Source organism: Acromyrmex echinatior, chromosome 6 (genome assembly GCF_024713525.1).
Source record: "Acromyrmex echinatior isolate Ae372 chromosome 6, ASM2471352v2, whole genome shotgun sequence".
NCBI classification, from domain to species: domain Eukaryota; kingdom Metazoa; phylum Arthropoda; class Insecta; order Hymenoptera; family Formicidae; genus Acromyrmex; species Acromyrmex echinatior.
This window is the reverse complement of record NC_141857.1, coordinates 9,418,139-9,445,579: the sequence shown is the minus strand read 5'-3', so window position 1 is coordinate 9,445,579 and position 27,441 is coordinate 9,418,139. Positions and strand designations below refer to the sequence as shown.

Below are 27,441 nucleotides of genomic sequence, written 5' to 3'. Positions count from 1 at the left end.
ACATCGCGCAAAAATAGAAGTGCAGATGCGAAGAAGTCCGAAGAAAGTTCTGCTAACCCAGCGAGGCAGAGTCTGGATCAGATTCCAGAGAGAAGATTGCAAGGACATCGACTGTCATTCAAAATGTTACGCTCGTCGTGAGTTATTCGCTATGCACAACCGAATTGTCAACCCGAGTGAACATGCACGCTCAAATCGCGGAAACAACACGTAAATTATAAAAAGGCTCTTTATTAACACTCGCACAAAGGCAACAGCTCATAAGTTACAGCGAATAATGTTTTAAAGGAAACGGATACATTGACAGTTCAAAACCCGATCCAACTCTAACGGCGTCTCCTTGGAGCAACCACCTGTCAATTCTTCTCACTCGTGATACGATTCAGCGCGTAGAAAATCGAAGCAGCGCGGATATAACACTGCTCCCTCTTTCCTTGTCGTTCCGACAATCATAACTTCAACGTCCAACAAATATTTCCAAACAGCTTCACGCTTACTCTGCGCTGTTGCACAGATTACCGAGCCCCCGTCTCATGATCACCGCCTATCTCCCCTACCGGGAGGCTTCCAAACAAGACTTCTTTCGATTGCTTTACCAGAGCCACCAGAGCTCTCTAGACTCCTTTTGACTCTTTCCTGGACACCTTGAGTCCTTGATTCTTTTTTTGGACAGAGGATGGGGAATTTAGTTTTTACCGCGGTAAAAACCTCTGCCTCCAATCCCTGCCTCAGCATTTATCCTCCGTTCCGCGGGAAAAACCACTGCTCAAAAGCGAGGCGGACTTCTAAAAAAAAAATATTTCTCCTAAATAAAGATTATGCGTTTCGCGGGTTTCCTCCGTGTCCAGATCCATTCTTGGAATGTCAACGTTTCGTGAACAGTCCACTTCATCAGAGCGGGGAGCAACCTGATACTGAGCTGTTCCTCCGAGCCGTTCCTTTTATATTACACTTTTATATTACTACTTGTTGGAGTAGTAGGGAGAAAGAAGAGAATTGTGTGGTTGGGGGGGGGAGAGGTGAGGAAATAGGTCGGTCTTCAATAACCGGGAGAATGGTTTTTCATATTTTATTTATGTTGTAGCCATTATCTCTATTTAGATAGGGTATTTTTGTATCTCTATGGCTTCTCTATACTTTCTTAACAACATTACGTCATATTTTCTTGGAAAGTATGACGTAAACAACATTACGTCATACTTTCCAAGAAAATATGACGTAATGTTGTTAAGAAAGTATAGAGAAGCCATAGAGATACAAAAACATCCTAAAAATCTAAATAGATATAATGGCTACAACATAAATAAAATATGGAAAACTATTTTCCCAGTTATTGAAGACTGATCAATTTCCACTACCTCTCTCTCTCCCTCCTAATCATAATTCTCTTCTTTCTTTTTCCCCACTACTCCAACAAGCGTAATATAAAAGGAACGGCCCGGAGGAATAGCTCAGTATCAGGCTGATCTTCGCTCTGATAAAGTGGACTGCAAGATTCATGAAACATTAGCATTCCAAGAAGGGATCTGGACATGGAGGAAATTCGCGAAACACATAATCTTTATGAAAGCATCCGTGGAAGCCTCAAGAATACATTTCTCCTAAAGTTTTTTTTTTCATTTATTATTTTCTTATGTGTCAATCCCGACCTCTCTTCTACTGCCGCCAGAATCGCAGAACGAAATCTCTCTCTCCATGATGTGCGAATGAGCTCGAATCTTATACTAGTACTGAACTCTATGATGGGGAAAGAGTAAACGCAGTAATTAGTTTATGCATAAATAGCTTACCTAATTCTTAAATACTTTGAATATTCTTTCTTAAAAGAAATTCTTAAATACTCTTTTTTTTATGTACGGGCTCCGGAAGACCTAACCTAACTTTCTTCTAATTGTCTCTCCGCATCAGGAGCCAACCTGTCCGTATGAACCACTTTTCTCCTATGTCTAGATGTTCTACGGATACCAAAGACTACGTCACTCAGCTTGTTGACTATAGTGAAAGGCCCTTCCTAGTTACTCTGTAGCTTAAGATTCCTACCCTTTTTTTTACGAGGATTAAAAAACCAAACTTTCTGTCCTTCACGAAACTGTATCTGTTTAGCCTTCTGATCGTACCAGACCTTCATGCGTTCGGATCTAATTTTCATCCGGTCATGAATTTGACTGTGAATCTGCTTAAGTTTTTCCCTTACTTTCCAATGTATCCTCCTATCGACCCTTTTTCCTCTATCTCCAGTGGATTTCGTCTTAACAAACTACGAGTAACCTGAGGCGTCTCGACCGAAACATACTTCAGCGGGGGACACTGGCTGCCTCATGTCTCGAAGACCTATAAAAACAATAAAAACATTGAGATCCAACGATCCAATCCTGTTGATTTCCGGAAACGAACTTCGTTAAATAGCCCATAATCGTCTGTTGCTGACGCTCTCAAAAAAGGAGAAACCATCACGAAGGAAGTTTATCTCTGGATTCTGAAGACTGTAGTGAAGCCACGATGGAAACTACAGCCTTCGGAAGGCTGTACATTTTTTAACAAGACGGCGCACAAGCTCACACAAACCATTTAGTGCAAAATTGGTTTTTTAACACCGTGAAACGCGTTTTGGTCCAAAGAATTCTATCCTTCCAGATTTAAACCTCCTAGATTTCCTTTGAGGCGTTATTGAAAGGATGTCTAAGTCCAGGTACCCCAATGTGGCAACTCTTCAAACTGTGGCAACTCCACTATTGAGGCAGTGATATATGAATTTAAACAAGAAGCAGTTAAAGAGAGCGTACTCGCGTTTTAGATAAAGGATTGAGGCAGTGATCGCAGTAAATGAGGGTTATATTGAGTAATAGAACTCAGAGAAGATTCAAGCGACGTACAAAACAATGTTTGTGTATTTTCAAGTTTTTTCCGAATAAAATGACGATTTTAATAAACTGTTTGTTTTGTACAGATTTAGCTGACGCACCATATACATTTGAGCTAAAAATGTGATATTACTGTTCCTTTTTCATTGCGCATAAGGATAGTAATATCAATTTTTTTATTTCTATTTATTTATTTAAAAAATTAGTATGATACTATTCGATAAATTAACGTTTCAGCTTTAAGAATCTATTTTTTAATTGCAGATGATTGTACGATGATTTTTAATCGAGTTTAATGAGCAATCAAAATCAGAATGCTCCTTTTTATTTAACTCAAAAACAAAAAATTGTAAAAACATTTTAAAAAACAATTTTGTAAGGAAAACTCCAAACTTTCACGATGTAGATAGTCGAAAATTTTCGCAATTTTTTTTTGGCACGTAACAGATCCACAAAGTGAGAAATAAAAGTTTCCTTTTCTTTAACTCGTTTTCTATATACCGGGTGTTCCAGACCACCCGTACATCCCTTTTATCATCGCAGGGTAAGATCTAATCATGAAAGTGTTAAGACAAAAGTTATAGGGTTTAAAAAAGATCTATTCAAACTGATCTTATCAGTTTGATTTTAGGTCGCGCTAAGGTCAGGTCACGTCGATTTTTTAAAATGAAACACCCAATTTTTTATTCCAATATCTAATGGCTGATATCGAGAACTGATCTTTTCAAAATATTAATAAAATTATTTTTTATTGAGTACTTTTCGAGTTATAAGGCTTGAAAATTACAGTACCGCCAGCATTAGAATTACACAAGATGTTTGATTGACGGCCTAAAACCTCTTGAATATTGTTCAGGATTATATTTAGAATAACAAAATATATAGATACATATATATATTAAAAAATTGAAAAAAATATTTATAAATATATATAATATGATAGAGAACGCCAATGAACGATCAAAAATTTTAGATGTTTTAAATAATATGATACATATTCTTTGTTATTTAAGATATGATTGCGCGCCGAAACGTTCCGACATTCGCGTATATGAAATTAATTTATCTCAAATGTGACTATACGCCAAAACGTTCAGACTTTCAACACATTCAATCTGAGACGCTAGTAATCCTCCCTAAATTAAGTTAAAATAACTGCAAAGAATTTCAACAACGAAGGGGCTTAAGTTAGCGCGAAAAACAGTGCGAAATTTAAATTATATAAATTTAAATTATTTATACAGTTATAGTTTTAATTTGTGACAATAAAGAATTTCTTGTAATTTTAAGTTTGAACAATTTTGTTACAGTGGAGTTGAAGAATTTACAATTCTTTCCATCCGATCAAGGAACTGGTGTGAATGTAACGAAAATTATTTTTGTCTTCGTCCTTGCATCATTGTAGCAAGAATAAGAAACGACAAAACAGAGATCGATTGCGTATCATCGCTGAATATTCTCACTTCTCGCACTTTCATCTCATGTAAAAAAATACGCGCGATTGGCTATGAGCATAGTGAAAATACAATATCCCTCACGAGAGCAAAAATCACAAATGTGAATGCGAAATGCAAGTGATACATAATCAAAGTGATACATAACTTTTGTTGTGACGCACGTAAGCACACATGTATATGTATAATTTATAACAGAATATAATTTATTTCAACATTAGGATATTTATGAACCGTATATTATTCAAATAATTAACATAATAAAATTACCTATATGATCAAGTGGATCTTAGTGTCCAATAATATTTTTAAGTGAATTTTATAATATCTTACAATTTCATAATTTTCGTTTGGACTGGAAATTTTAAAATTTACGCAAAAAATATTATAAAACATGAAGATTTGCTTTGACCATCTCATTATCTTAGTTATTTAAATAATTTATATATTTATATACTTAATATATTTATATACTAATCTATATAATTTTCTAAATGTATTGTCTGAGATTTTAAGTAGATCTTGAATATCCCGTAATAGTCTTCTTATTAAATTCAAATGTCTTGCGAATTTTATTATTTTTGTTGTCATTTTCCTCTATACAAAGCATAAAAATAATTTCCATTACTGGAAATCAATAATCTATAAATAGAATGGCTTTTAATATTATAAATTTCAACTAATTTTGACCAATCTCGATACGCTTTAACACCATTTGATATAATTTGACATAGAATTTCTTGTCGAGTAATGTCACGTGAGAAATGTCGCATTTCCACTATGATGAAAACTACCCAATCAAGTGAGAGCTCACTTTTATCATTTATACTAGGTTTCGAGATACACAATCGATCCCCAGATGATGATCACATAATGTAACATAGCTTATTATATTGATAAATCCGTTTTACCGCTTTTGTATATTATACTGAAGATGGCTCGAATTTGAGCCAAAACATATGTTTTATGTAAACATTGACTAAGAATATTACAATAAATAATTTAAATTTATAGAATTTAAATTGCGCACTGTTTTCCGCGCTGACTCTTTAAGCCCGTTTGTTGTTGAACTTTTATTTTGATTTCGAGGAGTCCGTTAATTGTTTGTAAAAAAACCTTATTGCGAAAAATATTACCTCAGCCAGGATTCAAACCTGGGACCTCTCAACTTTCCAGGGCGAGTATCTTAGCCAACTCGACACTAAAGCTTCAGAAATATTCTTCGCAATACTGATAGTGAGAAAACGGCAGCATGTTTTAAAATTAACAAATGACCGTGTAAATGAGAACATAAATATGTATGATAAAGAACGCTAATGAATGGTTAAAGATTTTAGACGTCAAATAATACGATATATATGTTCTTTGTTGAATCGAAATATTTAAGATATGGTCGCGCGCCGAAACGTTCGGACATTCGCTTATATGAAATTAATTTATCTCAGATGTGACTGTGTGTCGAAACATTCGGACTTTCAACACATTCAATATACAAGGTGTCTCAGAACTCGCGTACCGCCCTTACCATCGCATTCTTCGTGAAGTTCTAAAACGAAAAAATTTTTTAATGCTCATGTGAAATAAATAACATTCTTTCATTAAAAAACGCTACGAATTAATTCCAACACCTAATATATATACCTACAGTAAATGAGAATAAATTAAAATGAATAGAAATTCATTTCGATATTTCCGAATTTGCATTTCTGATTTTTCAAATCCATTTGAATCCATGAATACATGTAAATTCAACACGGTGAATAGTTATTTCGTATTTTAATTCATGAATACATTCATATTTAACATGATGAATAGCGCATTTTGTATTTTAATTCATTTCAATCAAAAAATAATGTAATACGAACAGAAATTATTCAAATTCAACATGAATAACACATTTCGTATCCATTTCTATCCATTTGAGTCCAAAAATACTTATGTTGTAAATAAGCGCGCGCCATGAATACATCCTAGTTCAAAATTATAAATAAGAACAGTGTTGTTTGAATTCATTTCAATTAAAAAAAAAAATCAACATAATTTATAAATTGTGAATACATCATAGTTTAAAATTATGCAAGTACACACTTTTATTCAAATAAAAAAAGTTATGACGGAAATATGTAAGTTATGAATTTATATCCGAACATAATATTCAATAAGAATATTCCTATTTCGATCGAAATGAATAAAAAAATACCGTTATATTCATAAAGAATTATAAATGTTATTGTAAAATCAAAAGAATATTTATAGGAAATTTATTTTCAAGTCGTTTTATCCATTTCATGAACAGAAATCAATTTATGCCGTCAGATATCGATCTATTTCATCAATCCAGCTCCGAGCTCTAAACCACGAACATAAATTAAAATAAATTGCAATTTTTAATTAATTTCAATCCATTCTCGTTTTTATTTTATATATGTGTGTGTGTGTGTGTGTGTGTGTGTGTGTGTGTGTGTGTGTGTGTGTGTGTGTGTGTGTGTAATATCATAACAAGAATATTTTTATCAATTTCTAATCAAATTTTAGGGTAACGATATTGGAGATACATCTACTTCCATGACGGATTTAATATTACCGGCTCATCAAGGAGTTCATAACGAGCTCGTACCATATACTGAATTGATGCAGCTGTTAAGAGCATTAGACAATAAAGCCTTTGTACAGTTAACTAAGGTCTATACTGATACTATGAGTAAATTGTACAAGAGAGATCTGAAGCGCTTTTTCGAGGAAGCTAAAAATAAGCTCATTAACAAACGTCTACAAGGTAGAACAATAGAAGATTTTCTGCAGTAGAATTTCAATTAATAAATAAACAATAAATGAAATGATGAGCATTTAAAAGCCTTAATAGTTAGATTACAATTATTTTAACACTCTTCTACATATATCATTCTCCTATTATATATTAATAAGAAGGTACGTTTTAAGTAAACACATCGAGGTCTAGTGGTCAAAAGGGTGAAGATTTGCTTAATCCGGCGCCTATCTGTTTGCTGAGTGGTGAAATATGGACTCCAATGGACGAAGGAAATCTTTTAGATTCAGTCCTCAATTGTGTACTTTCGCAGATGCAGCCAGTATGTCTCGCCGAACAAGGTTTCTGTGTCTCATTTCTTCAATTGGATTCTGTTCTGTCGCCCTCCAAAGTAAGTACATTGGTAAATTTTTATTACAATTTTTTATAACTATGAATGTTTGTTGCTTTGTGCAGAGTAGCGAGATGGAAGAAGTAGAGAACGTTAACAACGGTGCAGCAAGTCCTGGGTCGGTAACTTCGACGGCAAGCAAACGACTGGAGCGTCAGGTAAACGAAGATGTTCGTGCGACTATGGCCGCGATATTCCCGTCATTGGAAACAGAATTGAACAACTTTATCAGTTTTCTGGACAAAATTGACAGCTTGTGAGTTGATCTTTGAAAATAATGATTTCTAAGGTTGCCAACAGACCTGGAAAGTCATGAAAATATAAATTGATTAGGGAAAACCCGGAAAAGTCATGAAAAATATGAAACAACCTGGAATTTCAGTTTATTGATTAAATTGCTCTATTTAATTTGTAATATTCCTACTTCAGTTTAAGACTATCAAATAGTTGGTGCACAGTTTGCTTGAACTAGAAATTGCAAAAATTTATACAAGAATAATATTAGACATTAATGATGATACGACCAAATTCACTCGTTTGTGTTGAACATTTCTCGGTTCATTTTAACTTAATAAAATTTAAGATTACATATTTCATATTGGTCATGAAAAATTCTCCACTATGTATCTTGAAAAGTAAAGAATTTCAAAATTCATTTTCTGTGGCAACCCTGGACTTCTGCATTTAAAATTATCCATTTTAAATAAAGGTTTCAATTATTATAATCTCTTTAATATACTCTTGTGTACACATTCCCACACCCCCCCCCCACACACACACACACACACACACACAGGGTGTCTCATAAATTTTTGCCAAGCGCTTTTGTGTAGATAGAGCGAACTAAATTGAGTCGAAAAGTCCTCTTTCATTTTGCAATTTTCGCAATGGTTAAGGGGATCCTAAAGAAGCTCGAACTCCGACGAAGTCACGTTACTAGAGGTCGCTGTTTTTCCAGCGCATGGTGAAAGGGATAACATAGTGTGTGCAATTTGCAAGCATCTCTTTCTCTGAATCTTCGCTGTCTCTGTCTATGAATGTCGATCAGAGACCAAGGCTGCCAACTGTGAAACGCTAAACATGAGGCGATATTCCGTTTTTATTTTAAAACTGTCTTAAATAATGCTCTAAGATGCTAACACAGTTTTCGGATTGATTTATAACATTTTAAGACTATACTTAAGACAGTCTTGAATGTAAGAATCGACTATGAATACCGACCTGCTTCACGTTGTGAAATTTATGTTTCTTTTTATAGAAAGAGAAACATAAAATGTGTTCTCTTTCTATAGAAAGAGAAACATAAAGTATATTAAACAAGGAAAGATTCAATACCAATTTCACGACGCCAAACAGACCAGTATTCATAGTCATTCTTGCATTTAAAATTGTCTTAAGTACAATCTTAAGATGTCATAAGTCAATCTCAGGACTGTATTAGCATCTTAAGAAACATTATTTAAGATAGTTTTAAAATAAAAACGGATTATGAATATCGCCCTATGTTTACACAATTGACAGTCTCTTAGTTTCTTATCGACATTCATAGACAGAGATAGTGGAGATTCAGAGAGAGATGCTTGCAAATTGCACATACCATATTATCTCTTTCACCATGAACGCATCGACATATTTTTATGTACTACCACACCAATATCTCACACAACCTATGATATACGCAGTCACACGTTCGTGTCAATTTTCGTATAACAAATTCGTCGCGATAAAGTCTAGATTTTATTCTAACAACTCGACGTTATTTTTTCGTGCAAACTACATGTTTATTACGTGGATTATTTTTTCTTAAGTGCAGATTGCAAAATTTTTGTATCAAGCAAATGTTGTTACGACTTAACAGCTTGAGACATGTTATACTAAGAAATAGTAAAAAATATCAATTTTGAAATTTTTGATCGTTCTCGATCATAAACTCCATTTCACACGTATTAATGCGTATACTTTAATTCTGAAAAGAATTTTCGAATCTGTGAAAGGAAAAAAAAGGATTTGTTATCCAAAAATTACATGATTTAGTACATACATTCGATAATACAGACGGCTTTAGGATCCTTTTAACTATTGCGAAAATTGCAAAATGGTAAAGGACATTTCGATTCAATTTAGTCCGCTCTACACAAAAATACTTGGCAAAAACTTACTCAGGGATACCTTGTATACAGGGTGCATCACCAAAATCCGGACAAATTTCAATTTAAATTTTCCATTATATTGTGCCTCCGCCAGAGATTGTTGTTGGCGTATGAGAAAGCCTGATGTTTCTAATAAATAGTCATATTCTCAAAATGAGCGCGATGTTGAAACCAAATGCGGAGTATAATTGAAGAGTCGCGATCATCGTAGATCTTTGCGCTGGGCGCTCAGCAACGGAAATAATTCGGTTCTTTGGATACCCGAGATCAATCGTTTATGACGTTGTGGCAAAATATACGGTTTTAGAACAGTCCAACGAAGGTTCCAGTATACCAGTGAGGAAGAGTCACTCGAAAGAACACACTGTGAGGACTCCCGTAGTCGTTGAAAGGGCTCAAGCGCTGATTTCGGATGACCCAGGGCAATCGTTGCGCGTTTTGATGGATGTAATGAAGCCGTGGAAACTGTGACGTCCGGAAAGCCATATGTTTTTCAGCAGGATGGTGTACCGGCTCATACGAGTCATTTGATTCAAAATTGGATTTCAGACAACGTCGATATGTTTTGGTCCAAGGAATTTTGGCCTCCCAACAGCCCAGATTTAAATCCCTTGGACTACTACATATGGAGCGTAGTTGAAAGGATCACAAACAAGTCTCGGCATCCCAATGTGACGTCATTAAAAACCGCTATTACAGCGTGCGTGCGAACGCTTCAGACCGAGAATAGAAGCTGTCATTTAAGTTAATGAGGAATATATCGAATAATTGTGCTCTATAGGGATCCTTCAAATGCCATGTAAAAGGATTTTTTGTAATATTTAATTTTTCATTAAAAACATTTTGTTTAAAGAAATTGTTCGATTTGTCCGGATTTTGGTGACGCACCCTGTATATATATGTCTACGTATATGTTTGTATGCACTTGTGTGTATACTATTTACAGTTGGTGCATGTACGTATTAGTGCGTTTATCACAGCATGTCATGTCCGCTCAAGATACCGGCTCGTTTTTATCGATGACATTTGCATCCTCTCTGATCCACGTAAAACGAGCATTTGATAAATTCATGCAAGCGCAATTACAGTCCATATTGTGCGATACAAAAGTTAATCGTCGACACAAATGTGGTATATTACCATACATAGAAAACTTCGGACCATTTGCGAGAACCGCGGAGAAGATTTTCCGCAATTCTGATAGAAAGGTTGATCTCGAGAAATGGTACACGAAGCTTGTGAGTACTATGTTCGAGGCTATTGTTATTCACAGTCGAGAACATCATAAGACGCCTCAGGAAGTAATAAAAATGGGTAATTAGAAATTATAGTACATAATAAAATTATCTAATTTCAATTATTAATAATTATTGCACTTAATATGTCATACTTTTAGAAAATTTTCATCATCTCTATGATCTTCTCTCACAACTAAAAATTTCGATTTTGGACCACGAGCGGAAAGAAGCCAAACAAAAATATCAAGATGCGCTTCGCGCTTATGTTACGCAATATTTTGGACGACCTCTTGAAAAACTTAATGTAAATTGCCATATAAAAATACTTCACTGTAATTATAAGAATATTATTTAGGAATGTTTATTTTTCAGCTTTTTTTCGAAGGCGTACAAGCCAAGGTAGGCGCCGGTGTAAAAGAATCTGAAGTCAGTTATCAGATGGCCTTTAGCAAGCAAGAATTGCGACGCGTAGTGAAGGAATATCCGGCGAGAGAAGTTAAGAAAGGTTTGGAGAATTTGTATCGAAAAGTTGAAAAGCATCTATGTGAAGAGGAGAATTTGTTACAAGTAAGTAGAATATGTGAGAAATGATATTTTTGATGATTTAACGATAATTACAAGTCCTTATAAACATGAAATAATCCTTAAAAGCAAGAAAATTATTTTCTCGTCTTTATCTACTTTTTATATACTGCTAAATTCTTAATTTCCAGGTTGTTTGGCGCGAGATGCAAAATGAATTTATCGCGCAGTATAGAAACATTGAAGAACTAATACAACGCTGTTATCCAGACAGCAATGTAACACTCGAGTTTACCATACAGAATATTTTAGAATTTTTCTCGGAAATAGCGCGATCTCATTAAATCAAAATCTAATTTTCTCTTCACTATTACTCTATTTGACTAGTATTACTATAACATATTATATGAATTCTAATATCTATTGATATAAGAATAATTAGAGATACACTGGATCTTAAAATTATCGGATATCCGGCGTCAAATTATTTTCGGATGTATGATATTCGGATATCTTGCCGGATATCTGAAAAATGGCTTTCAAAAAGAAGAGCAGTAAGTAGGGAAATATAGCGATAATAATTTTATTTATCTTCCCAATGTGAAAATAAAAAGAGAAAAGAGAAAAGAGAAAGGAACTGTGCATGAAATTCAACTAAAATAAAATGACGCAAGCAATCAATATAAAAATCTCAACCGGATACCGGATATTTCCCGGATATCCGATACATCTTGAATAATAATTATAAATTTATATAGAGTTGTAATATAACTGTGTGCGTGCGTGCGTGTATACAGGATGTTTATAAAGTCTGTTACCACCCCTATATTTTAGAACCAGTTCAAAATTGTGAAAAACTATGAAATACATGTTCGATCATTTCGTTACTCTTTTAAAGGGATCGAGGAGGTTGCCCTTCTCCAAGGTGGCTTCAACTTAAAAATTTTAAATGGAAATCTCGCTATTGTAACGTATTATTTGAAAGGGCATAAAAAAAGAAAGTTTTTGGTTCAATGCAGAGATTGATATATTGACCTGTTCGGGAATTATCAAAGTTTGAAAAATTCTATTTGTTTTTATTTTCAATATGTATTGTATTTATTATTTGCAATAATTGTTCAAGATGGGCACTGTTCACTTTTTGACAATAAAATAATGAATCCATAGTGAAGAGTAACTGAGATCCAAATTGCAAAACTCTAAATTAACTGCGCATCCAAAGTGAACTGCCGATATCCAAAGCATTTTCGGCCAATTTACACTATGTATTGTTTTTCGCTGTGCGTAAGGTATGTGTTCGCGAAAATGTTATTGTATTTGGATTCTTATAATGCGCTCCGAATCACAACGGATTATAGTAGTTTGTAAAGACATCTTTTTTTTTATTACTCCCTAGTGTTTTGCACTGTTCTAAATTTAGGATATTCAACAAAAGAATTGGCTTAAATTAATGGTATGCAGGAGAAGTGTCTATTAATATTTCTTGAATCAATACCGTTATATACAGTAGAATCTCTCTAAATTTGGCCCCATGGAACGATAAGAGTGGAATACCAAAATTATAGAATACCCTCTCTATAGCACGAGTTTACCAATTACCACGTACTTGCGCGAATGCAGTTGCGCACGTTATCTATCAAAGTGTACTATAGTGTACAGACGGTGACAGATATGCCTTAACACTGAAATTATACGAATATTGGGATATTCAGAGCACGCTCTCCCAGTTCTCCGTCTCTAGATATTCGTACATATACATCATCTAGAGATGGAGAGCGTGCTCTAAATATGTTCTAATATTCGAATAATTTTAGGCGTTAAGGCATATCTGTCATCGTCTATACATAATCTTAATAGAACAAATCATATGTATCACATATTACGTATCACAAAACAATACATTACACAAATAGTTATACATAACCTGCATGAATTATATGCATTGCATACACTGTGAGAACCTAGTACGAATAGGTGCAGATTAGAATAGATCAGAATTTACAGTGATAGAAAGGGAATACGGACGTCGAGCTGTGAGCAACATCTAAAGGACAGAAATATCTTTTTATCCTCTTCTATCCTCTTTTGGCACACACGCAGAAAGAAGAAAACTCACTGAGCAGAACAGAAATATACAATACCTATAAGAGATGGAAAATAGAGCGTGAATGAGGCAAAACCGGAAACACATCGAAACACGAGCGCATTTTGTGAAGTGTAAAACTGAAATTTTATGTACATATAATAATGGATGCGTGCAGCAAAATCATTTTATGAATGTCTGCTGAAATAAGATCATTCTTCTAGATCTTAAAATATAATTTAATCAGCGCGAAGAAAACTTCCAACAATTGCGAAGTAAATATTTTGCTGAATACAGAGGAAGAGAGCCAATGAGATTTTATGAATAAATTAAAGGATAACAACAGAGATAAATACATAAATAGAAATAAAATTTATTTAAAAATAAATAGTATAAAAATGAATGAGCTTAAAAATAAGATTTGAGTATTAATTACCTTTTCAAAAGTATATTTAATTTTTTGTTAGATAAATAAGTATTTTATTATAGTGTATATATAATTTGTCAATTTAAATTCAAATATCAGTGACAACAGAATTACATAATAATGCAAAGTAATAAATCAATATACAATTACATTTTCTTTCTATCTTCATTTTCGCCCTCTTTTTCATTTTCATACATCGGTGTTTCAAAAAAATCAAAATTAAACAAAGAAATTTGTGCATAAGTAAATACACACACACACACACACACACACACATATACGCACACACAGAGCATATATAGGTCATGCCGCACACTACGGAAAATCCGAAGTAAATAGCGAAAGGAACAAAGACTTTGGTCCGTTTAGTCATCGCGTCGCCGAGCGTATATCAATCTCCGGCGTTCTCTCATCGCGTCCACGATAGATACACGTTATTGACACCGCGATTCAGTTGGCGCCATAATTCGTTTGATCTCGCGGCTGTTGTCTCAGATCGCCAATCGGGATTCGAGTTCGGGCATTTTCGGCGATCGGTGAAGGAAGTGGAAATCGTGGAAGTTCGACGAGACCAGTCAGTCAAAAATCGACCACAGTGCCGAATGTTTCGAGCTCGCTCGCGAATTTAATCTAAGTACGTTACGAATCTAAATGTGTTACGAAAAGATAGCTCAGGCAATTACACTCAAGGCGTTGCTACAGTAGCTCAAGATGTTTGCCCCAGGCGTAGCTACCGCGTGGCTCAGGATATTACTCCCACAGCGTCGCCACGAATCCGGGCATCTGTCCTTTAAACGTTCCGAGTGTAATTCGTTCGTAAAAAACGTAAATTATGAATATTTTTCATAACAAGATTTTATTAAGCGGTACTAAGCTTTGGTATTGCAAGATTGTTTCTTTTCATATTCGATATACTGAGGAGGATATTGTAACACTGCACATAAAACTTGTAAGTACAGAAACTCGAGTGTATTAATGAATACGCGATTATAAGTGCGCGCGTTATGAAAAATGGATTGTACCGAAACGGAGATAAATATACGTTTAAACGACATCTTATCTATTGTGGTGTCATCTCAATATTCCTGACGCGTCCTGACGCGAAAATTAAAACTACGGTGCAACCACGAAAGTGCTTGTGCCGATATACACAACATTATGGTGCCTCCTGTGAGGTATTCTTCACACACACACACGCAAACAAAGACGAGATTATGTTATATGGATCAAGGTCGGCCTGCTTTATATCCAGGACGGCCTGCTCCATACGGTTAAAACGGATTTCCAATAGCGGTGCGGCCAAGTAAATGTAAGGATGCGATTACATGGAGTGCAGTACGCGGTATAGTAACTAATAGTAACTAACTAGGCAACTAAGAAACCGCGTATCACGTCCCACCTATTTCTTTCGCTAATATTACATGAAGCGCGGTTTGCGGCATGGGCTAGTAACAAACTCACATTACTATACACTGTTATGAACTTTTTAATTGAATTAATTGATTTAAACGTAATTATTAACTAAATCTGTTTAAAAAATAAGAGTATCGATAAAGTGTGCATAAAATTAAGTTAATATATTTTAAAAAATTCATACCAATATAAGTTTGTCATTAGCCCGCAAACTGCGCGTAAACCACACTCCATATAATATCAGCGAAAGAAATAGGCAATGCGTGATACGCGGTTTTCTAGTTAGTTACTATTAGTTACTGTACCGCGTATCGTGCATATTCTATTCTATTCTTCGAGTTGGCCCTCGCCACTGATAAACGGCGGCGACTAAAGCCAGACCGGAGATCAGAGCCGAAACCTGAAACAGCCAGAGGGAACCCTCTGGAGGGAGGTGAGGGGATTAAACCCCCCTCACCCCTGGATTCGCGGACAAAACTTTTAGATTCAACGATTTCAGGCATTGATCAGTCGACACAAGGTGTCCTTGAGGAGGATCCTTCAGCACACAATGGATATCGATAGGAGAGAATGGGAAGTGCTTTTTGAGGTAGACTCGGAATCTAGCGGATCTACCTATGCATTCAACGCAATAAAAAATAATATGATTAATGTCTTACCTGTAATACCCGCAGAAACATGCGGGCGAATCTGTCATGTCCTTCCGATGCAGGCTGTATGCAAGGTTATAATGATTAGAGTGTATCCTAGAAATAACAACAATTTCTTCCTTTTTAAGCGATTTATTAAAAAACCATGGTTTAGATGAATTGTTTCTGTAGAAATAATCGTACAGTTGCCCCTTATATAATAACTTACTAGTCAAATTACCACATGAGCGTACGTACAAACAAGCACCGTAGCCAACACCGTTCAAAATTTGTGAAGCTAGATGTCGCCTTCAGCTAATAATTTACGGTCAAATGATATCCGACCCATCGTTCCTAAACGTCGCGCAAATTCTATCCAATTCATATACACGTTCTGTAGGATGGATTCGTCCCACTGCAATTTACACCGCCACATCTTGCATTATTTTCTTCACGTATAACACGATAGGCTAACAAGCCCATTGGATCAAATATTTTTACGATCTCCGCCAGAACGTTTCGCTTCGTACAATCTCTTCCACAATCTCGATAGTGTGAGCCGTATAATCTAGTTCATCGCTTCGCTCCACGTTACTCCTAACGTTTTTAGCGAACGATTGTTATCTACGTCTAACAAAAACTCTGCATGTAGCACATTGGCAGTTAAATCATCAAGAATCCATTCGACGCCCACTGTCATACAACAAACTCGCTTTTCGCCAATAACGCGATTATTTTGTCTCTGATTTTGCGCGTCTCTTCGATCGTCTCCGCGCCGGTCAGCAAATCGCCTACATATAAATGTGCCTTGGTAATTTTTGCTGCTCTAGGATAGCTGTGATACTTGTTATGCGAGTTTTTGTATAGTGCGGATTGCTAAAAATGACGCCGAGGAAACACCGAACGTAAGCGTATTAAGCTAGAATGTTTTTATTTCCCCGTCTATGCGGATCTCACAAGATCCTTTGATATTTTCGATCATCTTCATGCAATCGTACTTGTCAATACGTCTTTTCGATGTAAGGACATATTTATACGTGCAAAAACGAACTAAATGCGTGAATAGTTTATTTTATATCATAGACCTTATCATTAGCGCGTCGTTCAAGGATATATCGTTACTCGTTTTCGCATCGAACACTATTCTAACTTTTGTAGTGCTGCTCGAATCCTTAATCATCGTGTGATGCGGCATATAGAATCCGTTGTCTCCGGGATCGTTTATTACATGTGCTTTAACTTTAAGTGCTACTCGAGCATATTCGATCTTTAATGCCTAATCTGCGTTGAGTTTACGTTCTAACGACGTTAAACGTTTGAGCGCAACATTATGAAATTCATCAAGATCTGATTGATCTACGAAACGGCAAATGCACATCCAACCGTGTAACGTCCATCTAATCGCGGGAAACAGTTTCCATGAAATATGCTTCGCATTGAATTTCTTCGTCTGATTTCAGCTTATCTCGAGCGATTTCTTTGATTTTCCAAAATTATTCTACTTGCTTCTCTAAGCTAGTTAAATGACATGTAGCGGAGTCCGACGTATCTTGCGCCGATGCTTCCCCCGCGAGCACCCCAGTCTAATCGCGTCTTCTGTTATTATAAATCATGGTCCTCTTGCGACAAATCAATCTGTCCGACAGAAAATAGCGACCGAGTAAGAGATCGACAGGACGTGGTTTATGAAATTCCGGGTCGGCTAGCCTAATATTTTGAAGTAACTTAAGTGAATTTCACGGGAATGTCACAGATGGAGTCAAATCTGTAATGGTCGGGACCATGTCAGCGTTTTGCTGAAATCATTATGAAATGATTAAATCACCTATACCATTCTCTTTGATTCGGTTCTCGTAGCATTGATCGCATCAATCGGTATCGACTGCTTGGTCACCGACACATTCAGGTACCTCATTATGGTCTCAGAAATAAAATTTGCTGTAGCGCACGTGTCTAACAACGCTCGAGCTTTAATATTCCGTCTGGAATATAAACTAACGTGCTTGTTAATAATTGGGACACGCAGTGAAACATCGATGCGAGATTCATTTCTCTATCGTCGGATGATTCAAGTTGTCAATTGGATTGTGAAATTTTAATATGGGAGGCTTCGGACATCTTCGCACGATTCTCGTCGTGCAAGAGCATATTATACCGTTTCCGAAACCTTCGGCCTTTCACACCGCGATCCGCAGACCGCCATTCTGTATATAAACTCGTATATTTCATGATCAGGTTTAGGGAACTCGTTCTTTTTTTAACGTCGCTTCTCATTTGTCCATCGCGACTCTCGGCAATTTATTTTCGAGTAAATATACTATCATTTCGGGACCGATTGTAACTTCTAAGATTTTTAATGACGCAGTATGCTGTTGAGCATCATTAGCAAGCTTCGTTAAATCATTCGTTTCTTTCTTTCCAGCGCAGGTAGATTTATTAATAACGAGAGATGTCGTGAAATCAGGATTCGCTTCACCTCGTAAGACCGCTCTAACAACATCCACGCGTTAGAGTATCTTATTCTGTCTATGGAAAAAATCCTTATTTTATTGGTGGCTTCACCCATAAATGACGGCTTCAGATAATGCAACTTATCGATATCTGACAAGATCGATTGAGTACCGATCATATTCGGAAACGCGTTTTTAAATGACAACCAACTCTCAAATTTGCTGTCAAATGTGGGCAGCGACGCATCCGGTAATTTTTTTTCCGTTTTGTACTTGCTATGGTGTTATCGATTCATTCTCATTGCTTCGCTTGATAAGTCATTACCGGCGTCCGATGTATCCGGATTTAATATGTTCTCGGCCCTGCCTGCGAGTGCATAAAATTCCTGTATGTTTTGTAAATTCGGCTGGATGATCGTCATTGGAGTCCAAGACCGCGAATTCATCATTATAATTTTCGTATGTATGATATAATTTAGTTAATCTGGTAATTTGCACTTTCAAAGACGTTTTTGTATGAAAAGCTTGAGTCTCATGGCCATGATTATATGATTTGTATAATATAAGGCGTATAATTTTGCTTATACCGTTTTTTTCCGAAATTCGAGGCTTTATTGTAAAAAACTGGTTATACATTTATGATTCAAAGTATTGTCCATCGCTGGCCACTACTTTCTCCCATCTTTCGGGCAGTATACGAATCCCGCGTCGAAAAAACTGGTCATCTTTTGAGGCGATCCACGAATCGATCCATTTTTTACTTCTTCATAAGACCGGAAGTGCTGGTCAGCCAGGTCGTGTGCCATTGATCGAAACAAGTGATAGTCAGAGGGAGCAACGTCTGGAGAATACGGCGGGTAGGACTTCCCATTTCAATGTTTCCAAGTATGTCTTGACCACTTTCGCAACATGGGGTCGAGCATTGTCATGCTGCAAAATCACTTTATCGTGTCTCTCGTTGTATTGCGGCCGTTTGTCTTTCAATGCTCGGCTCAAATGCATCAATTGCGTTTGATACTGATTGCCTGTGATTGTTTCAGTCGGTTTTAACAGCTCATAATATACTACGCCGAGCTGGTCCCACCAAATACAGAGCATGATCTTGAAGCCGTGAATATTCGGTTTGGCCGTCGACGTGGAAGCATGGCCGGGAACTCCCCATGATTTTCTGCGCTTGGGGTTATCGTAATGAACCCATTTTTCGCCCCCAGTCACAATGCGATGCAGAAATTCCTTCCGTCTTTGCCTTTCAAGCAGCTGTTCACAAGCAAACAAACGTTCAACATCTCTCGGCTTCAACTCGTACGGCATCCAATTTCCTTGCTTCTGAATCATTCCCATGGCTGAATTTTCCCATGGCTTTGAGACGTTTTGAAATGGCTGGTTGAGTCACTCCTAATGATCGTGCCAATTCTTTTTGATTTTGACAAGAGTCTTGATCAAGTAATGCCTTTAATTCTGCATCTTCGAAAACCTTCTCTCTTCCACCGCTATGCTGGTCTTCGACGTGAAAACCACCGTTCTTGAAGCGTTGAAACCATTTACGACACGTTCTTTCACTAATAGCGGCTTCACCATAAATATTTGAGAGCATTCGATGAATCTCAGTCGCAGATTTCTTCATATTGAAGCAGAAAATTAAAACCTCCCGCAAATGACAAGAATTTGGCTCGTAAACTGACATTTTCAATCGAGAATAACTTTATGATGCAGACACAAATCGACTAATGTTTCTATGGGATTATGTTGACAGATGCCCAAGTTTATTGTGTGACGTCTATGATCTATTTATTTCGATCACCACTTACCGCTAAAGCCATCTATACGAAAAAGGTATAAGCAATGTTATACACCTAATAATTGTATCGAACGCATAGGGATACAAGCATGATCAGGAAAGAAGAAATAACTATGGCGGACATGTCAGACAAGTGTGGGGATGAAATTTGCGCATAATAATGGCTGATTGGACATGATTTTTTAACCACAACGCGTCAAAGCCGGTCATTGTTCTATTGTGCTTCCGTAACGCCATCAACCGCTATCAACATCTGATGAACTCAGGGCGACTGTTACCAACGCCGATTAACTTAATTCGATTAATTCAATCAGTATAATTACTATTATAGACCAAAGATTTTTATTACTTTTATCATAGTTAAGTATAGGAAGACAGAGAGAGATAGAAGTATTGAAAGTGTGCATTAATTTTGAAGAATTTTCAAAAGATGGCGTAACTAGTACTATCACAGAAGAAAAATTTTTTGCATCGTATTGTGAGGGATGACAAAAAATGGATACACAATAATCCAAAAAATCATGGTGCAGGCCAGACGAACCATCAACATCGATAGCAAAGCCGAATATTCATGGCGCCAAGCTCATGCTCTGTATTTGGTGGGATCAGGTGGATACAGTGTATTATGCTTCAACCCAACGAAACCATTATTGAGGAACAACCAACAACAGTTGATGCAATTGAACCGAGCATTGAAGTAAAAATGGCCAGATTACGCGAAAAAATACGATAAAGTAATTTTCCAGCACGCTCGGCCAGCACATGTTGCGAAACCGCCAAGGAAACGTTAGAAGCGCTTAACTGAGATGTCCTATCACACCTGCCATATTCTCCAGATATTTCCGATTACCTATTTCGATCGATGACTCATGGCCTGTCTGAGCGGCGCTTTCATTATGAAGATCAAAAATGGGTCAATTCGTGAAGCCTCAAAAAAATATGTCGTTCTTTTGACGTGGAATCCACCTATTATTAGAAAGATGGGAAAAAGTAGTGGCTAGCAATGGATAATATTTTGAATGATCAATTTGTAATCATTTTTTCACAATAAAGCCGTATTTTTATTAAAAAATCCCTTAAAATTAATGCACACTCCCAATATATCACGAAAAGATAAGATTGATAAAATTAAGAACGATATACAGTCTTGCTGTTGACTACACTGCTGATTGAGTTAGACCCATTTTCACAATTCATGATTAATTCTTAATCGAGGTTCAACTTGTTTCTCATTTTTTTCCAATTCTAAAATTGGAAAAAAACAATAAATAAATTGAACCTCAGTTATGAGTTAACCGTCAGTTGTGGAACTGGGCCTTAATTGTCGATTAAGTTAATTGGCGTTGGTAACAGTCGCTCTCGGAGAAGAACTAACGTTATTTTTCGTCATTTTGATATTAAAATAATGTCTTTAATGTCTTTTTGATGTCAAAATGACAGCAATGTTAGTTTTCTCTCTCTCTCTCTCTCTCTCTCTCTCTCTCTCTCTCTCTCTCTCTTCCTTCCTCTGCCTGGGAATATGTAGATTTATTGCGTCGCAACCATATACATATAGGACATTAGTTCTCTGCTAGACCACTTAAGGCATGACGATTATTCTCCGTTTCCATCACTTAACATAGAGCTTACGCTTCTTTTCGTATACGTTCTGTGATCGAACGACTTAAGGTGCGATTATACGGAGTATGGTCGGAGAAAGTCCATATGGTGCTTCTTCATCTCCTTCCTTTTCAAATAATTCCCCACTTAACAATGACTTCCACAATTTCCCATTATTGCCTTGTAAGAGCAACATTTGCAGCCCTGAGAATAATGTTAACTTCAACAATAACATATTCAAATGCCTAGATCCGCAAGGGGAACAGCCTTTATCAAAGATATTCAGACATCGTCTCTGGAAGTTCCTGTGAGGAACTCAAGAATAGAGGCTCTCAAGGCAAAAGATCGACAACTCCTCACACGCGCTCGAGCTTTAGCCACGCAAGTCCTGCTCTGAGCCAACACAGGAATAAGAGTAACCCCTTGTCGTCAGGCTGAATGATGGCCCTAGATATCAGATCTTGTTCGCCTAATGGAGGCTCACCATCGTTCTCAGGTAATGGGATTTTAACAATAACAACTCATCTAACGAACACTACTATAACAGCGAGCAATACAACAGAGAAAGCGAGCCTGAACCTGTAATGGATAACATCCAATTAATACTTTCTAACTTTATTAGACAAATAACTAACTTCATGCAGAACAATGTTAGATCTTCCTGAGATAATCATATGACAAGAGCACATACAACACGCAATTATTTGAACTCCTCACTTGGCGGCTCACAAACTTACTATCCAGGTCCTAACTGGTACCACCAATACAACTTCTTTACACAATAATACACAATAATGTACTCATTAAGACTTCTTTCACACAATACTATCGCTGGTTCTACTATAGTTTCTCGGAACTGCAGAGGGCTTCGTAACAAGCTTCCAGAATTTCACTCTCCGGATAATAACTTTGACATTTGGTGTATTCAAGAATCCAAACTCACCAACGACACGCCCCTATATTCCAAAACGTATAATTTTGTCAGAAAAGATATCAGCACTTCTGGACAAAGTGGCATCGTTATAGCTATCAAGAAGATACTAAAATATGATTCTTTAGATCTTTTCAGTCATTTCACGGTTGAATTGATGAGGATAAAAATTTATATCGATGTCTCTCCATTCACTATTATCAACCTCTATAGACACCCTGGCAAGAATATGCCACATTCTTTCAACAACTCTTTTTTTTTTATATTTTCGGCTTAACTAATTATTATGGGCGCTATTATTATGGGCGATTTTAATTCTCACAACGCAAAATAGGGATGCTCCTTAACGGACGCCGTAGGTAGACGTCTCTTTCACTGTAGACCAGCACAACCTCCTTCTGTAACGATAAAAATTCTACTCTTCTTAGTGACTCCTCTTAGTGACAATATTTCGATTATAGATTTAGTTATCGCAACACCTAACACATACATTCTCATAAACTGCATCACAAGCTCAGAGACTCTTACTAGCGATTATTACTTAATCATACTATGATTAAACTCTAAAGTTCAGCCTAGAACGCTGTTTCACGCTACAAAATTAAATTAGATGCTCAACAAGAAAACATACTCTATAGTAAGCTCATGAACAAGCCACTGTACTCTTCTTCACACGACAAAGGCGATCTATTATTTATTATAGATATGGAAAGTTATATTATAGAAGCTGTTTATTCCTATTCGTTAGTTATATTATAGAAGCTGTTTATTCCTTATTTCCACCAGATTCAAGATCTCCGGCCTCCAAGCCTGTACCTTAAGTACGTGCCTTCACCGTGGTGGACTCAGGAATGCCAACAGACAGAAGACAAACGCAGGGACGCTAACAGGAAGTACTATCGCGTTTCTAGTTCAGAAAACTTTGACGCTTACAAACGCGAAGGAGTGTAGAGAATCTCGAGAAGGACTAAAAAACGCAAGTGGTGAGAATTCTGTCAGAGCTTCAGTGGCAAGACCCCTTCTACCCATTTATGGAATCTTGTCAAGGCTTTTAAAAATAGGCGTTCAATCTCGTTTCCTCGATCTATTGAGAATATCACGCACAAAACGTGGCGATTAGCAAATTGTATCCTCCCTCTTATCGCGCGCCCGATTTCTTGTAGATTCCAGAAATGGAGGTTAGAGATCTTAATTGCAACCAAGGCATCGTCTTTGATTTAAATAAATCTATTACAATGAAAATATTAACGCTCGCTATCAACTCAATGAAAAAAATCGCCTCCGAACTTGACCAAATCGACTATGTCACCATCAGGAACTTCCCTCAGGAATATTTGAAGGAACTTCTGGATATTCACAACGGAATATTTGAATCAGAGATCTTTCCGGAGGACTGGTCGCAATCTCTGGTCGTGCTTATTTCCAAGCTCAACAGGGAATTAGACCGATATCACTGCTATCCTGCCTATACAAAGTCTTGGAAAAAAATCATTTATTGGAGCTTGAAATGATGAGAGGAATCCAGATCTCTGCTTCCAACTAATCAACTTGGCTTTCGTCCTATGAGCTCCTCCACGGATAATTTGATGATCCTCACGAATTATACACAAGGCAGGTTCATCGACAATGCACCTACAGTCTGCGCTTTCTTAGACATTGAAGGAGCCTTTGACAACGTAATTCCTTCAATCCTTGTGGAGGACCTTTTCCAGCTCAGTATTCCTGCTAAAATTAGGAAATTTGTGTACAATCTCGCGGCTGAAAGGAAAATCTCATTCATTTGTGATGGAGAATTAAGAGATCCTTGGCTTTTTTTCCAAGGGCACTCCACAGGGCTCCACGCTTAGCCCCCTTCTGTTTAACCTATATTGCAAATATTAATGATTATTTACACGAAGATACATTACTTCTCCAATATGCAGACGACATCGTAATTTTCAGCACAAATCATGACATTGAGAGCAGCTCTTGATTTAGCGCTCTTTGAATAACCTACACGGATATCTAAGAAGCAAGGGACTCGATCTCTCACCCTCGAAATCGCGCTGGGTGCTATTCTCCAGGAAGAGATCTGATCCTTCGGATCTATCTCTCTCTATGACAACTCGATGATCCCTCAGACAACTTCTGTTACTTTTCTAGGAATTATCCTAGATTCTAAACTTAAAGGAACACTTAAAATTTTTAGTAAAAAAGGGACGTAACTTCACCAACATCCTAGCCATTCGCTGGAATGAAATGGGGCTCGCACCCCAGATTCCTTCTGTGTCTATATGAGCAATTTTTAGATCAGTTATTGAATACAGTTGCCAAATTTTTAGGATTACTCAAAGGTAATCAAAACGAATTTCAACAGCTAGAACAGCTGGTCAACAGGAACATTCGCATTGCCTTAGGGTACAGGAGATCGACGCTAATTAACATTCTTATGGTTGAAGCAAAGGAAATCCCGCTCGATCTAAGAGTTGAATACATGTTGTATAAATACATCTGCAGAGCTATGGCTAGGAGAGGCTCCCCCGTCTTTGAGAGCTTTGAATACATCGAATAAGTATACCTCGGCTAAAAGACAACAAACCCTCGGTGCTATTTCTATTCTTAAGCACTACATCACTCAAAAGTTTGTTCTCAAAATTCGAAGCTCAAATCACCCTCTGGTCTTTAATTATAACCTAGAAAGTTTCACCTATGTACAGGGTCCGGCAAAATGCCACATTTTGCACCGCCACTGTCCCCGAACCACTGAAGAGAGGGGGAGCGTAGTCGGTTGGTAGCTCGCGCCTTGCCATTTCAGTTGTCGTCATGAATTGGACGGGCGAGCATCGTGCCTTCGTTATCGAAACATTTATGAAAAGTAACGAATCTGTGATTACGACGCAAAGAACTTTTCGTACTCACTTCGCGCTTGGTAGACATGCTCCAGTTCCAGATCGCAAAACAATACTGTTGTGGGTTTCAAATTTTAGAGCTACAGGTTCAGTTTTAAAAAGAAAATCAACTGGTAGACCCAGAAGTGTTCGGACACCTGAAAATGTTGCAGATGTAAGAGAAGCAGTTGAACGATCTCCTAGCCGTGTATCGAAAAAAATGGTCGCCACTTGGACTCTGTAATTTTCAAAACTAAATAAAAACAAATGGCATAGCATAAATTTTCAGTTAATAAAAATAAAATCTAAATAGCATTTACAATGGTGTTTTTATTAAAGATTAAAATGTGGGAGATCATTTTGCCGGACCGTACATCAACTTGATGATTCTATGACATCTCTATTTAAACATCTCTATCTAATAACAAGATATGCCAGACTCGCTTTCGGGAACTTTCCTCTATACATCTCAAAAGGTCCGCTGGTATTCACTGACGGTTTTAAATCCGAAAATGGAGCTTCGGTTGGCGCCAGCGTTTATTCTAAAGAACTTAACTACTATATTAAAGACAAACTAACCCCAAAAATCTGTCTTTTCGGCGGAGGCTTGGACGATACTTCAAGCTGTTCTCCTCAATGAAGATTGATGCTGCGACACCGCTACTATATTTTCGGATTCGCTCAGCGTGTTACGAGCTATCTCATTGCATCAACGTAAGGATTCTAACTACCTAGTTTACGAGATCAAAGATCAACTCTGCAGACTCACTCGTCACGGATTCACTATCAACCTTGTATGGATCCTGGGATACAAGGGCATTCCTGGCAACGAGAGAGCTGATAGTTTGACAAGAGAAGCTGCCCTTCGCGGTCATCGACCCAAATTCAGAGTGTCTTATCAAGATCTCCTGATCTTATTCAACGACTCGTTGAAGACTAAACTCCAAACTTACCTAGATCACTCTTTCTCCTATTAGGTGTACATTCTGTCAAAAAAGTACCGGGAATTGATCATTTAAAAAGCCCGCTTAAAGGAATTGTCAAAATTCTTTTTGTCGCTAAGTTGGCATAACTGTCCTCTATACTGACGCGGAGTTGGAGTGCCATCTGTCATTTAATGTGATTATAGTGCTCGATTTTATCAGTTCATCTCAAATGTGTTTTGCGATTTTTACAATGAATGAAAAGATCGAACAAAGAATTTGTCTCAAATTTTGTATTGCAAATGGAATTTCGTGTGCCGAATCGCTGAAGATGTTACAGAAGGCTTACGGTGAATCGACTTTATCAAAAACACGTTCATATGAATGGTACAGTGCATTGAAAAGCGATCGAGATGTGGTGAAAAACCACGTCAAAGTCGATCAAAAGTCAAAGTGATGTTAACTGTTTTCTTTGATTGTCGTGGTGTTGTGCACTCGGAATTTTTGCCAGAAGGTCAGACGGTAAATAAAGAATATTATCTGGGCGTTATGCGGCGTTTGAGAGAGCAAATTCGTCGAAAAAGGCCAGATTTGTGGAAAACAAACTCATGGATTTTGCACCATGATAACGCACCATCTCACAAGGCTATCATTGTGAACGAATTTCTGACCAAAAACTCAACAAATATCATCGAACAACCACCAGATATGGCTCCGGCTGACTTTTTTCTCTTTCCAAAACTCAAATTACCACTTCGAGGCACTCGTTTTCAGTCGATAGAAGACATAAAAGAGAATTCGCGGCGAGAACTGAAGTCGATTCCGGAAAATGCGTTTAAAAAATGTTTTGATGATTGGATTATTCGTATTGGCATAAATGTATTATTTCGAAAGGAGTCTACTTTGAAGGCGATACAATAAATTTGAATGAATAATAA

General features: G+C 36.9%; 1 protein-coding gene, 1 long non-coding RNA gene and 1 pseudogene across 3 annotated transcripts in view; 2 read left to right on the top strand and 1 right to left on the bottom strand.

Annotated features, from left to right (window-relative positions):
* Sec3 (exocyst complex component Sec3) overlaps positions 1-14,044 on the top strand; it is a 21,529-nt gene extending 7,485 nt beyond the window's left edge. For both annotated transcript variants that reach the window (XM_011063437.2, XM_011063436.2), the window contains 7 exons: positions 6,851-7,091; positions 7,256-7,473; positions 7,539-7,729; positions 10,570-10,937; positions 11,020-11,165; positions 11,234-11,428; positions 11,575-14,044. In XM_011063437.2, coding sequence (XP_011061739.1) covers positions 6,851-7,091; positions 7,256-7,473; positions 7,539-7,729; positions 10,570-10,937; positions 11,020-11,165; positions 11,234-11,428; positions 11,575-11,727 — 1,512 coding nt within the window. In that variant the 3' untranslated portion in view covers positions 11,728-14,044. The remainder of the gene's footprint in view (positions 1-6,850; positions 7,092-7,255; positions 7,474-7,538; positions 7,730-10,569; positions 10,938-11,019; positions 11,166-11,233; positions 11,429-11,574) is intronic.
* On the bottom strand, positions 13,899-19,021 carry LOC147909368 (uncharacterized; annotated as a pseudogene).
* Positions 14,189-27,441, top strand: LOC105150392 (uncharacterized). Its single transcript, XR_846711.2, has 3 exons — positions 14,189-14,842; positions 22,032-22,278; positions 23,500-27,441. It is a non-coding gene; the product is annotated as an uncharacterized LOC105150392 (long non-coding RNA).